Source organism: Pleurodeles waltl, chromosome 1_2 (assembly GCF_031143425.1).
Source record: "Pleurodeles waltl isolate 20211129_DDA chromosome 1_2, aPleWal1.hap1.20221129, whole genome shotgun sequence".
Lineage (NCBI taxonomy): Eukaryota > Metazoa > Chordata > Amphibia > Caudata > Salamandridae > Pleurodeles > Pleurodeles waltl.
The window spans coordinates 1,089,878,863-1,089,892,318 of record NC_090437.1 but is presented as its reverse complement, the minus strand read 5'-3'; the positions used below and the strand labels follow the sequence as shown (position 1 = coordinate 1,089,892,318).

General features: G+C 50.7%; 2 protein-coding genes across 5 annotated transcripts in view; one reads left to right on the top strand and one right to left on the bottom strand.

The window, feature by feature from the left end:
- Positions 1 to 13,456, top strand: part of ZCCHC4 (zinc finger CCHC-type containing 4) — a 299,886-nt gene that overhangs the window by 140,534 nt on the left and 145,896 nt on the right. The window lies entirely within an intron of this gene.
- LOC138248214 (E3 ubiquitin-protein ligase TRIM69-like) overlaps positions 1 to 13,456 on the bottom strand; it is a 69,170-nt gene that overhangs the window by 38,920 nt on the left and 16,794 nt on the right. For 2 of the 3 annotated variants that reach the window (XM_069202156.1, XM_069202154.1), the window contains one exon: positions 622 to 717. The exons of the other annotated variant lie outside the window; for it this stretch is intronic. In XM_069202156.1, the coding sequence (XP_069058257.1) occupies positions 622 to 717 (96 nt within the window). The remainder of the gene's footprint in view (positions 1 to 621; positions 718 to 13,456) is intronic. 3 annotated transcript variants of the gene reach the window in all.

Genomic DNA, 13,456 nt, shown 5'->3' with positions numbered 1-13,456 from the left:
CGCTTCTTGATGCTTCCCATCCCTTGCTCCTAGTTTACTTTTTAAAAAAAAATCGTTTTGATTTGAGGAGGGCGTGGTAGCTGAAAAGTTGTACTGGGCTGCTCGATTCAATTTTTGACTTTCACTTTTTTAAGTTTTAATGTACTGTTCTAACATGTCCAGGTCATAGCAAACACATATGCATGCATCATGACACATGCACCAGTGTCCATCTTTATGCATGTGTGGCAATCAGCAGCCATCTGGGAATGGGCCATGCCTGTGTGTTTGCGACATGATGCATGCATTCGCAAGCTAACAGCAATGGTGTTAGAGCATTTGTAATCCAATAGCTCAGCCATTCAGAGCAGAGACCTACTGACTTTGCCAGTGTTTGTTAATATGAGCAATGTGAAAAGAACTATGCCGTAAAACCATGGTTCTTCACACAGCCGTTGGCCTTCCTAGCCATGTATGGAATTCAGTCTCCATTTGCCCTGCACTGTCTGCCAAGTGCAAAACGATTCTTCTATACATGGACCTATCAAGTACAGAGTGTTTTATACAAAAGTAGCCTGCTTAGGAAAACAGTCCTGTGACATATCAATTCATAAGAAATTGTCAAGAATTAAGTTTTCTCACATGAATGACTTGGTTTCTTCTCCTTAAGGTCTGCAACTGCTTCTCAGTCTCCGTCTTCTGTGTTTCGAGCGCGTTGATCCATTTATGTAACATGATCTGTTAATGTGAATAAATCACATTTTACCCAATTGCCATGTTTGCTGCTTTGTCCAAGTACGAACACCAATCCCTGCATATTTTATTGCTCGACCTAGATGTACTTAATTATTGAACAATAGGATATTTAGTGCTCGGCAATCTCTTCTTTCTTTTCCTCACTGCTTGAGAGCACATAGCGTTTGGGGGCTTTATAGCTGAGCTAAACACATATGAAATGCCTGGTCACAATGCTGATTTGCTTTTACAAAGCCTGTGCAGTGCAAAATATCAGTCTTTGATAAATTAGCCTTGTATCAAACAGAAATGGTTTCTTCATAGGGGCACAGGGACGTTGACCCCCTACTGCTGTCAGCCTCTGTGGTCCCAGGCTATTTTTGACAAATGAAATGACCCTGTATAGCTGTGCAGCCATTCATTCTATTTCATTATGGGCAGGGCTACGGAGCTCAACGTGGGTGGGACCGGCAGCTGAGGCTGAAACTCAGCTGTGCATGACAGATTGGCCGGTATTTTTGCTGTGGCCAGTCTGACATGCGCAGTTCAGGCTTCCACACTGAAGGTTATCATGGAGCTCTGTCAGCAAGGACACAGGCCCATCACTCTTCAATGGAGCGTTGTGCTTGCATCCCCCAGCCAATCCTAGCACTGCTCTTATGCAGCATAAATGCAGTGCTTGGATTGGCTGTAGAGCTCGGGCTTAGTTTTTTCCGGCTAGGTTACATCATTAAAAGCAGGCAGTGTGTGGCGGTAGGATTAACCTCAGGACTCGGAGTGCTTGCGGCGTCGAGGAAAGCTTCTTTATAATATTCGCATTTATGCCCCACCACTTTAAAAGTCAGCAGCCACCACTGGTATCAAATATATAAAATTATAGATTGGTAACTATGATTAAGAGGGATTTTCGCCAAGGGTTCTTAGTGGTATCACACAATGAGAGTGAAGGCCGGATTATCTATGATATCACTTGGAACCCACGGTGAAACAAAAAACAAACTATTAAAAGTTACCCATCTAAAATTGTATATTGTGTCTTGCACTGGGGTAAATGAGTCATGGGGGAGCCATGCATAATCTGGTGTCCTATCGTCCACCCACAACTCTCTATAATAGTCTCCTTGGCCCAAATATTAAACAATTTAGGGCCAGATGTATGATGTGATTTTGCAGTCACTAACCTCGAAAATCACCTTTTGCGACCTCAAAATGGCCTTGTTAGATGTACCATCCCTATTTTGCGTGTCTGTATCCTGTTACTGACACACAAAATAAGGATTGCGACTCACATTTAGGACAGGGCGTTCCAGGGGCATCCTTTCTTAATTGCGACTTGTAAGCTGATGTGTGATTGTTTTGTGACTGTGAATGCAGTCGCAAAACAATCGCAGTTACCAACAATTTCAAATTGGTGATAGCCCATTCACGAACGGGAAGGGGTCCTCAAGGAACCCCTTCCCCTTTGTGAATGTGGGCGGCAACATTTTTTCAGAGCAGGCAGTGGTACCACTGACCACCGCCTACTCTGAAAAAATGAAAAGGTAACTTTTCATTTATGTTTTTTTTTAATGCATCCCGTTTTCCTTTAAGGAAAACAGGATGCATTTTCTTTTTTTTTTTTTTAAACATGTTCTGTTGACAAAGCAATCACAGACATGGTGTTCTGCTGACCCAGGCAGGCCACCATCCCTGTGATTGTTGCCATTCACAAATGGGTTGCAATTTTTGACCTGCCTCATGAATATTGATGAGGCAAGTCCCTTGCGACCCATTTGCGAATTGCAAATAGTGTGGTTGATGCTGTTGTACATTTTGTTTTGCGACTCGCAAAAAACTTGCAAATTGTGAGTCGCAAAACAAAATGGTGGTATATCTGACCCTAAGTGGTGTTCTGTCACCAATTCAAGCACCCCAGGGATTACCCTTCCCTCCCCTGCACAAATATATTACCCATCCTACCTCCAAATATGAAGAGCAGATAACTTGCTTCTTTCCATCCTCTCCATCCAACTCTGCACAATCCTTTTCTCAGACTTCCCTCAAATAAAAAAATTTAAAAAACTACTTGCCATACTGCCACGCTTCCACACCACCCTTTGCTCATTCCCTCCCCTTCCTAACCGAAAGCCACAATCTCCGCTGTCACATTGGAGTGGACAGCCAGCAGTATGCCACCTGTCAGCATGGCCTCAATTTCCCAATCAATACGGGTAGGCATAGACCAACACTGACAGCAGAGATTGTGGTTGGTGGCACAGGAGCACCACCCACCCTCAGCCACCTCCCTCGGGTGTTTTTGAAACCTCTAGGAGGTGGTGGATGATCACAGCCAAAGAGAGGGCGTGGGCTACGGGTCCTGGGATTCTGATGGGGTTCTCTATTAAGGCTTCCTAAGGAAACAATAGAACAATAGCTTTGTGAAAAGTGATTTATATTATTGTTATGTGTGGCTTCCATTGGAAACCTCTGTTATGAATAACTGAATCAAAATCTGCTTTTTCACTGCTGAGACGTAACAGTGGGAAATAAAAGTTGTTTCCCGCTGCTCTTGTGTCATCGAAGGAAGCACTTACTTTCCTTGTTTTCCCACACCCCACCCAGGTATGGAGAGTCCCAAGCAAGGCAGATGAGTTGTGGTTGGTGGTCTCACCCACCTTTCTCCCACCTCTCCCATTTGCCCACAGACCCTAGGGGGTGAGGGGACATGAGCAGTGCTCTGCCTCTGCCAAATGGCACATGGCATTTAGCAGGGACTCTGCAGACCCCCGTTAAAAGGGATTGAAATCTGCACTGACAGCTCTTACAGAGACTGCAAGTGCAGACACGGCTTTCTGCTCCATAGAGAGCAGAGGGCAAGGCTGCATCAGAGAGGGAGAGGAGTGGTGCTAAGGATGGAGATGGTAGGTGGCAGGAGTCCAGCTATTCTTTGCTATATTTGGGCAATGGAAGGGTGTGATTAGAAGCGAGGGGTGGGTAGGTGGCAGGGTACCAGGTATTATATTTTTTATATTTTGGGCTAGTGGGAAGGGAGATTAGGGAGGGTGGTATGGCTTGATGGCAGAGCACCAGGTATGTTTTTAGGTCAAGCGCACAAGTGCTCTGACGTGTTGTAATCTCTATGGACTTTTAAAAACACCCACTGCACGCCCTCACTATCACTCGTTCATGGGCTTGCCTTTCAAAAATCCTTTGTTATCATTGGTAAGTGCTTTACGTTTGTCCCTCCCTCCTTGGGGCAGTTTTGTTACTGCCTCGATCGTCGACCCTGTTACATGGATAATTGCACAACTGCTGATACGTTTGACTGCAAGCAAACGTCTTTTTCCTTTTGTGTGTCTCCTTTGCGCTCATGCTCATGGCAGCTGTGGCACTTTGAATTGGCTCGCTTATCTCAACTGTTTTACTTTTCATTTTCAGTTTATGTGGCAAGAAAAGTCCAGTTAGGAATTTACAATGCAAATAGTTCTAACCTCAGCAAACGCGAGGCCCATTGCATTGTAAATGTTTGTTTTGTAATGTGGGTTGGGGAGAGGGTAAATGAAGAGGATTATGAGTCGGTGACTAGAGGCCAGGTATTTCGTTTTTTCCATTTTGGACTCCCGATTACTCCTCTGCATAGCTGTTGAAAGTCGGAGCAGATGATTTTTGTGATGAACCATTTTTTTTTTTAAACATATTTTATTAACATTTTGTTATAGTACATTTTTGTGTCGGTTCGGAGTAATCACTTGCATCAGTTATACATGAACATATAAGTTGGTCACAGTTGAAGCATACATTACTCGTGTTGCACTGCTGGTTCTTGCGGAGCACCTAGTATTGTTTGTGTAGTTACCGGGTCCTGACTTTAGTACTTTAAGCCCCTTGACCCACTACTCCGAGTTCATCGTTGGTCTTAATGTATTAGTTTTATGCCATTCTTATATGTAACAAATTTGTGGATAAAAAAAGAAAAAAAAAACATTCCTATTTGCAACTTGGAGAGGGGATCATAGGAAGTGAAGATAGGGGATAATGGGAGGGAAAGGGAGGAGATCGTAGGAAAGGGAGACTAGGAGGGGATAGGAAGGGTAGTCAAACTAAACGAAGGGTCAACTTTACAGCATTGTGTGGGTGATACTTGTGGCTAGTGTTCATTAAGGAGCTAGTGCGCTATGACAGCCTTATGGGGGGCCATGCCCAGGGCGCACCAGTGTGTGGGTGGGGCAGGTGTCTGCTCCATCCGCCTCTTCCTCCACCTTGCTCTTGGGGCATTGTGAATGGTGGCGGTTCGTGTGGCTTCTTTATCGTTTCTGCATGTGGTCTTATTGTCAGTACAGGGACCTCAGAGCACCAACTGGGCAACCTCCTGCTCAGGGCCACCCCCTGAGGCATGCCGCTCCCCCACCTCGGTGTTTGTTGTTCCCTTGGTTAATGCGTCCCATGTCGTCACCAGTTCTTCCCAGGTTGGGGCGATAGGAACAAGTCGGACGCCCTTAGCTTCCTCAGCTTTCAGGACCTGTAGTTCGGCCCTGGACCATTTCGTAACATCCCTTTTCCAATCTTTAAGCGATGGGCAGACTGGGGCCCTCCAGCCCCTCGAGACCAGCCTTTTATAGAGGGCCAGCGGTAGGTCTAGAAAACGCCCTCTTACTTTCCCGTTGAACTCAGTCGGCTTGAGTCCCAGCAAGCACAGGTCCGGGGTGGGCCTTAACTCCGCACCGAGTAGCCGGGATAAGGCAGCCAGTGCCTCCCTCCAGCCGATCTGGAGCACCGGGCACCCCCACACCATATGGTCAAAATCCGCCTCGCCCCCCCGGCATCTTGGGCATGTCCTGGGGGTACCTCCGTATATTCGGAATAGTCGGTGCGGTGTGAGGTACGTTCTGTGTAGGTAATTATATTGGATGTAACGTAGTCTCATGTTACGTGAGACCACCCGGGGGTATGCTAGTATTTTGTTCCATTCCAATTCAGTTAATTCCCTCCCAATGGTGCCTTCCCATCGCTCCCTCAGAGATTGCAAAGGGTCCAATGCTGGGTGGGCCTGGGCCCGGTAGATTTTGGCTATCAGGTGGGGTTCACTCCCCGATGTCAGCAAAAGGTGCAGTACCCCGTGGACTGCAGGCTCTGCGTTTATCGTGCACCAGTGATCTTTCAGGGCGTGAACCAGCCTCCCGAAGAGCAGGAACTGGCCCCGGGGAACACCCGCTTCCGTTAGGGCAGAGAAATCCCTCGGTACCCCCCCGTTAAAGAGGCCGCTCATGGTCACAATCCCTGCTCTAGTCCATGGGCCAAGTCCGAGGCCTCCCGGGCACAGTCCCCCCAGCTCCCAGGACCAGTGCCGAAACCGGCAGGGCCGGAGAATAAGGGGGGCCCACTCCCACTCTTTTCATGCACCTCTCCCAACATGCCAATGCAACATTCGTCATAATGTTGCTACCAGGTAAGGTTATCTTCCTACCTATCATGCGTACCATGTTGCATCTATTGTCCCCAGAGGTGTGCACAAGTCCAGTGGTCCTCTGCCTGACATCCAGCCAGATACCCATTGTAGCTGGGATGCCAAGTAATAAGCCTCAAAGTCGGGGGCGCCCAGTCCTCCCATTTGGGTCGGTCTGCAGAGGGTTGTGAGTGCGGTGCGCCTACGACCATCATCCCATATTAGTTCCCTTAGCAGCATGTTCAGGTCGCGGAACCATGATGGGGGGATCAGCAGTGGTAGGTTTGCGAAGTAATAGAGGAGTCGGGGAAGCATGATCATTTTGGACAGTGCCACTCTAGCCATTACTGTGAGTTTCAAAGAACGCCAGAATCCCACCGAGGACCTCAGTGATCACAGTGCCCTGCCCAGATTACCTTCCCTGAGATCTCCCAGCTCGTGGAATATCTGGATACCTAGATATTTGAAAGTACGTGGGGCCCAGTTTATGTCCATCGGGCATGACGTAGGACGCACGCCATCAGGAGACAGAGGGAACACGTACGTTTTGCTGCGGTTTAGGCGGAGTCCGGAGACCTCGCCAAAGTTCTCTAAGACACTGAGGGCCCAGGGGAGGCTGCTGTTACCATCCCCAAGGTATATTAGTATGTCGTCAGCGTACAGGGAGACAATGTGTTCAGTTGGTCCGTACATTACACCCCGTCCTACTCCCTCCTCCCGCAGTCGGCTCAATCGCCAGGGCAAACAGAAGCGGGGAGAGGGGGCATCCCTGTCTAGTTCCACAAAACACTGGGTATGCTCTGGATATGATTTTACCCGTCTTCACTCTTGCTAGTGGGGACGAATATAGTAGGTCAACCCATCTCACCCAGTTCCTACCCAGGCCCATCCTCATCATCACCGACCTCAGGTAGTCCTACCTTATTGAATCGAAAGCCTTTTCGAAGTCCACCGCCAACAGGAGCCCGGTCGGTGGAATCGATTCTCGGGGCATGTGCATGACAGAGAAAAGACGCCTAAGGTTTAGGGAGGTGCTGCGGCCCGGAATGAAGCCGTTTTGATCAGCATGGATCAGCGTGGGCATATGGGGGAGCAGGCGATCGGCCAATATCTTGCTAAGGATCTTAAAGTCGCTGTTCAGCATTGACAGAGGGCGGAAATCTGTCACCGAGGCCTCACTATTGGTGGACTTAGGGAGTGGCACTACTAGTGCTTCGCGCATCGTGTCTGGTAACTGACCGCACCGCAACGCCTCCGCATACATTTCCGCCAAGTTTGGGGATAACAAGGATCTATATTTTTTGTAAAAGTCCATGGGAAGACCATCCGTACCGGGGGTCCTCCAAGGAGCCAGATGCGCTATTGCGTCGTTGATCTCTTCTAAGGTCACTGCCCCTCCCAGGCTGTGTCTGTCCTCTGGTCTCAGTTCCCGGATCGGGGTCTGTCGCAGATAATTGTCAAAGATCACTGGCTCCAGGCTGCTAGGTCTACCATACAGGTGCATGTAATAATCTCTGAATGCGTCGTTGATGGGGCCTAGGCTAAGTCTACGGTTTCTCTCTTTGTCTGTTACACTAGTGATGGGTTCACTGCTCCCGCCCGGGCGCACCAGCCATGCCAGAAGCCTGCCCGACCTCCCCTCCTCTGATTGCAGGGATGCCAGGTATTTCTGCATGCTGTGACATCTGAGCTTTTTCTCGGCTTGGGAGTGTTCTCTGCGGGCACGGTTATATTCTTCCTCCTCGTGTGCTGCAAGGCCCAGGCTTAGCTTGCGCTCGTGTATGATCTTCTCTAACGCAGTGAGCTCCTTTTCTAGTGTTTTCCTCACCCCTACAGACTGCCCCAGGCAAAAAACCCTCGTCCCCACCTTAAGTGTCTCCCACTCCACTGCCCTGGAGGAGGTGGTTCCTCTATTGATCTCAATGTGTTCTGATAGGTAGTCTCGTAGTGCCTCTCTATACGCTTGATCCTCGAGCGCCGCGGGGGCAAGCCGCCATGACGGTATGGGGGGGTCTATCCTGCAATGTCCTCAATGTTAATAATAGTGGGTTGTGGTCTGAGATTGTTCGGGCTAGGTATTCAGAACGTGTCATCCCACGGGCCAAGCCCGTGGTGCAGACCACCCTGTCAATTCTGGTGTGGACGTGGTGGAGGCCCGAGTAAAACGAGTAGTCCCTGTCGGTTGGGTGGTGAACCCGCCATATGTCCACTAACCCCCCATGAGTCAAGCCATTTGACCAAGTTTTGTGCTATTTTAATTGATATTGCTCCCTGTAGCGGTAGGGTGGATCTATCCATGTTTATGTCTAGTACTGCGTTAAAATCCCCACCTATTAGTACCTCCCCTGTTTGCTGGCGGGTAAGATGTCGCGATAGGTTCGTCATGAATGAAACCTGGTCTTGGTTAGGGGCGCAGATGCAACTCAAGACTAATGGGGTCCCGTGTAGTTTACCTTCCAATATTACAAACCTGCCCTCCTTGTCTATGTTTGCGGTTTCAATTGTCAGGGGGACACCTGCTCTGATCCATATCCGTAGCGAACACTCGCCCTCTCCATCTTCGTCTGAGTTTCTCTCCCTCCCCAGGGGCTAGGTGGGTCTCTTGTAGCATTGCTATCTTCACCCCCCTTCTCTTTAGGAATGACAATATTCTGTGTCTTTGGCATGGGTACCCATCCCCCTGACATTCCAGGTTATGATATTGTAATCTGCCATCTTGTTCTTGGGATCTGACAATTGGAGGACCAGTGCGCCCGGCATTTCAATCTACCCACTGTTGCGCTCGTTCCTACATTGTGATAACATTTAATTGCCCATGCTGTTGGATTAACTTGGAACTGTGAACCCCAACTCCCCCTCCCCGGGGCACCCTCGGAACTGTGGGTAGCCCAAAAAAACATGCAACGGTGCAACTTTACCAAACACATAGTTACAGTACTCGCCAGCCAAGCCAGGTAGGCGAGAGGTATAGTCAGGGGGGAGGCGGCCAGGTCCGGAGGGGCCAATCATTCGTTCAGTTCGTTATGACTTCAGGCCCAGTCACGCGGCCAGGTCAGCCAATCTCATCAGCTGTTTGCGGAGTCACCTTTGGTGCCCGGGACGGGCTCCCCGAGCCCCCGGCGGATGATACTATCGTGCCATCGGAGTCCACCTCCGAGCCCTCCTGGGAGGACACTTCGCAACCGACCCGGGCCGCCGCCTCCAGGGCCGCTCTTCTGCCTGTTTGCCTCTGTGTTTTCGTCAGGGCCAGGCGCGGGCGACCCCTGGGCCTCTTCCGCCTAGTCGCCCGGCGGGCTCCGCCAGCTCCAACCTCCGTCAGCGCTGGTCGTAGTGTTTGGGCCCCACGCCTCTCGAGCCAGTCCCATGCCTCCTCCGGGGATTGGAAGAAAGAGGTCTTTCCATCCACGATCACTCTCAGCCTTGCAGGGTATAAGAGCGAGTATTGTATCCCTTCAGTTCGTAATGCTCTTTTGACCGCTAAGAATGAGGCTCGCCTGTTCTGGACCTCCAGTGTAAAGTCTGGGAATAGTGTTACTTCTCCGTTTGCTACCTTGAACGGGCCCGATTCTCTAGCTTTCTGTAGGAGAATATCCCTGTCCTTGTAATGCAGTAGTTTAGCAATTACGGCACGGGGGGTCTGCCAGGAGCCAGCGGTCTTGATGGCACTCGGTGGGCGCGTTCCAACGTGTAGTAGGGAGCCAGACATCCCGGCGCAACTGTCGTGCTCAGCCAGTTCTCCAGGAATTCTACCATGTTCTCTCCTTCGGACCCCTCAGGAAGGCCCACCACTCGTACGTTGTTCCTTCTATTCCTCCCCTCAGCGTCTTCGGCGCGTTGTTCAAGTCTTGCTACTCTGTCAGCCAGTGAGGTTACTTCCGCTGCCATGTCTTTCTGCCTTGGGGTGATGTCGGCCAGCGTAGTCTCCGTGTCTTTGACTCTGTCAGACAGCTTGTGATGTTCGGCTCTCAAGAGACCAACCTCGATCGCGACTTGGTTGATTTCTCGTTGCAGTGTTGACTTTGTGTCCTCTATAGCCCCCAGTATTTTGTCTAGAGTGTCTTGAACTTTGGAGTGTGGCTGGCTCAACAGCTCTGCTGCTTCGACCCCGGGGGGTGTTCGGGGGTCCATAGTTCTGCTCTTATGTAGGCCTTTAGAGGGCATCGGTCCGACCAGGAGGTTTGACCCAGGGAAGGGGCCGGACGCCAACCTAGGCGCTATTGTAGGAGTCGCCGCCGGGGATCACCCCACGTTTTAGGCTCCGCAGCCTTGGTGCTGTTCGTGGTCTTCACTGGGCGGGCCCTGGGCGCACGGCCGGTCGTGATCTGCTTCGGGGGGGGGGAGGTTCCGGCGCGGCTATTTGTGAGTGTTCGCCGCTCCGGGCAGCGTCAACCCCCTCGCCTGTCCCCGCCGGCAGGGCCCGCCGCGCCAGCCGGCGTCAGGCGCGCGGCGCCGCCAGGGCGAAGCCGATCCCCGCTCAGTGTACCCACTTTTCCGCCGATAGCACCAGCGTGCTCGTGGGTATGCTCGCTCGCCTGCGTAATACGTGCAGACAATGGCCGGTGGTGTACCAGGATATCGCGGGGGCCCCCAAATGGTGGTACAATGTTGACTGCGCCTCCTCAAAGGGGGAGATAGGGGGTGTCACTCACCCTACCGGCCATCCTCATGCTGGTTGCTGCCAGGGAGGGCCTTCTGCTGCATACTGCTGCTGCTCAGAGTATCCATGTGGGGCATATGCTTGTGCTCACGGGGCGGCCCCATTGGGAACAGGGCCACACCTGTTTACCCAGTTTTGGGCGAGGCGCCCCTTCAGGGGGGGCACCAGCAGGTCCAGCGGTGCCCCCACAGCATTGCCGGGTCCCGACTCCAAAATCCGGAGCTCTGACGATTTCGCCGTCTCTTGCCGGCAGCTCCCCCCGCGCACACCGCGCCCCGCCGCTCACGCGAGGCCGCGGCTTCGGAGGGGATGAAAGGCCGCAGGTCTCCTCGCCGTCCGGGCAGCTCCACGCGGGCCGCAATGCTCACCGGGCCCGACCCGGGGGTCCCGCCGCTCCACCCACTTTCCGGAAGCTCGGTCGGACAATTTAGCGCACAGGCGGCTTGTGCTGGCGCGCTGGGCCGAAGTTCTCAAGCTGGCCCCTCCGGAGCCGAGCTCTTAAGCGGCCCCCGTGATGAACCATAACATAAAATAATACATAGGTAAAAAGTAAATGAGTGGAAGGGGTGTCACTTCGAGGTTCTGCGTGGCACATTATCTATGTGATCTCACTTAGAACCCTTTGGTGAAAACATCCGTTATAGCTGTTACCCATCTATAATTCCCTCTAACATACTGTACAGTGAAATGCAGGCACAAGAGTTGGGCCTACTTCTCTGGAGATTGAGACTGCTGCCTGTCCAGAGAAGGCAATGACAATTCAAGGTCGAAACAGAAACCTTTGGGAAAAACGCATCAGTCTCATCAGAGATTTATTACGTTGTGAGGGTTCACAAAAATCCACATGAGTAATAATTATTAAAATGTATGCAAATCATAATTTTCTACAAGTACCCTACCTCTTCTACACGTACTCCTGTGCTTTGTCTGCACGCTGGCTATCTGCACTAGGTGTGGTTAAACTATATACTAGCACGTCTTCAGTAGGGAAATTTTGTTTTGTTGGAAATATCATCTTCACTGACCCCCCATGAATATGAGAGATTTTTGGTAACTTTCTACCCCACTTATAGGCTAATTCCAATATGTTTCAGATGTATTTCTCCGCGTGTCAATGAAGTGGAGAAAACCATTAAAGAAAGTTTGTAAAAATACACAAAGTTTCGATGTTGTGGGTGTGTTAATAGACCAGATGAGAAGTATAAAGGAATCTTTGAAAGGGCAGTCTTCTGCAAGCCAAGACAGGGGCAAGCAGCCCTCATTCGAAAACTCAAGAGCTGTGCATTCAGCGATGTAGGCGGGGCAAGGCTAGAAATGCTAAGAAGTTTTGCATCGTGAGAACGAGTTCTGTTTTGTGACTGATCCCTCCAAAACCTAAGGATTATACATCTTTATCAATACCCGGTGTAAGGAAATGCCTCCTTGGCATGGTTACCCCCTGACTTTTTGCCATTGCTGATGCCAAGTTATGATTTGAAAGTGTGCTGGGACCCTGCTAACCAGGCCCCAGCACCAGTGTTATTTCCCTAAACTGTACCTTTGTCTCCACAATTGGCACACCCTGGCACTCGGGTAAGTCCCTTGTAACTGGTACCCCTGGTACCAAGGGCCCTGATGCCAGGAAAGGTATCTAAGGGCTGCAGCATGACTTATGCCACCATAGGGCCCCCTCACTCAGCACATGCACACTGCTTCACATCTTGTGTGCGCTGGTGGGGAGAAAATGACTAAGTCGACATGACACTCCCCTCACTGCCATGCCAACCTCTCACTGCCTGTGGCATAGGTAAGTTACCCCTCTAGCAGGCCTTACTGCCCTAAGGCAGGGTGCGCTATACCACAGGTGAGGGCATAAATGCATGAGCACCATGCCCCTACAGTGTCTAAGCTAAACCTTAGACATTGTAAGTGCAGGGTAGCCATAAGAGTATATGGTCTGGGAGTCTGTCAAACACGAACTCCACAGCACCATAATGGCTACACTGAAAACTGGGAAGTTTAGTATCAAACTTCTCAGCATAATAAATGCACACTGATGCCAGTGTGCATTTTATTTAAAAATACACCCAGAGGGCATCTTAGAGATGCCCCCTGAAAACGTACCCGACTTCCAGTGTAGGCTGACTAGTTTTTGCCAGGCTGTCACACACCAGACATGTTGCTGGCCACATGGGGAGAGTGCCTTTGTCACTCTGTGGCCAGGAACAAAGCCTGTACTGGGTGGAGGTGCTTCTCGCCTCCACCTGCAGGAACTGTAACACCTGGCGGTGAGCCTCAAAGGCTCTCACCCCCTTTGTTACAGCGCCACAGGGCATCCCAGCTAGTGGAGATGCCCGCCCCTCCGACCACTGCCCCCACTTTTGGCGGCAAGGCTGGAGGAGATAATTAGGAAAACAAGGAGAAGTCACCCACCAGTCAGTACAGCCCCTAAGGTGTCCTGAGCTGAGGTGACTCTTACTTTTAGAAATCCTCCATCTTGTGGATGGAGGATTCCCCCAATAGGATTATGGATGTGCCCCCCTCCCCACAGGGAGGAGGCACAAAGAGGGTGTAGCCACCCTCAAGGACGGTAGCTATTGGCTACTGCCCTCCCAGACCTAAACACACCCCTAAATACAGTATTTAGGGGGCCCCAGAACCCAGGAAACTAGATTCATGCAACC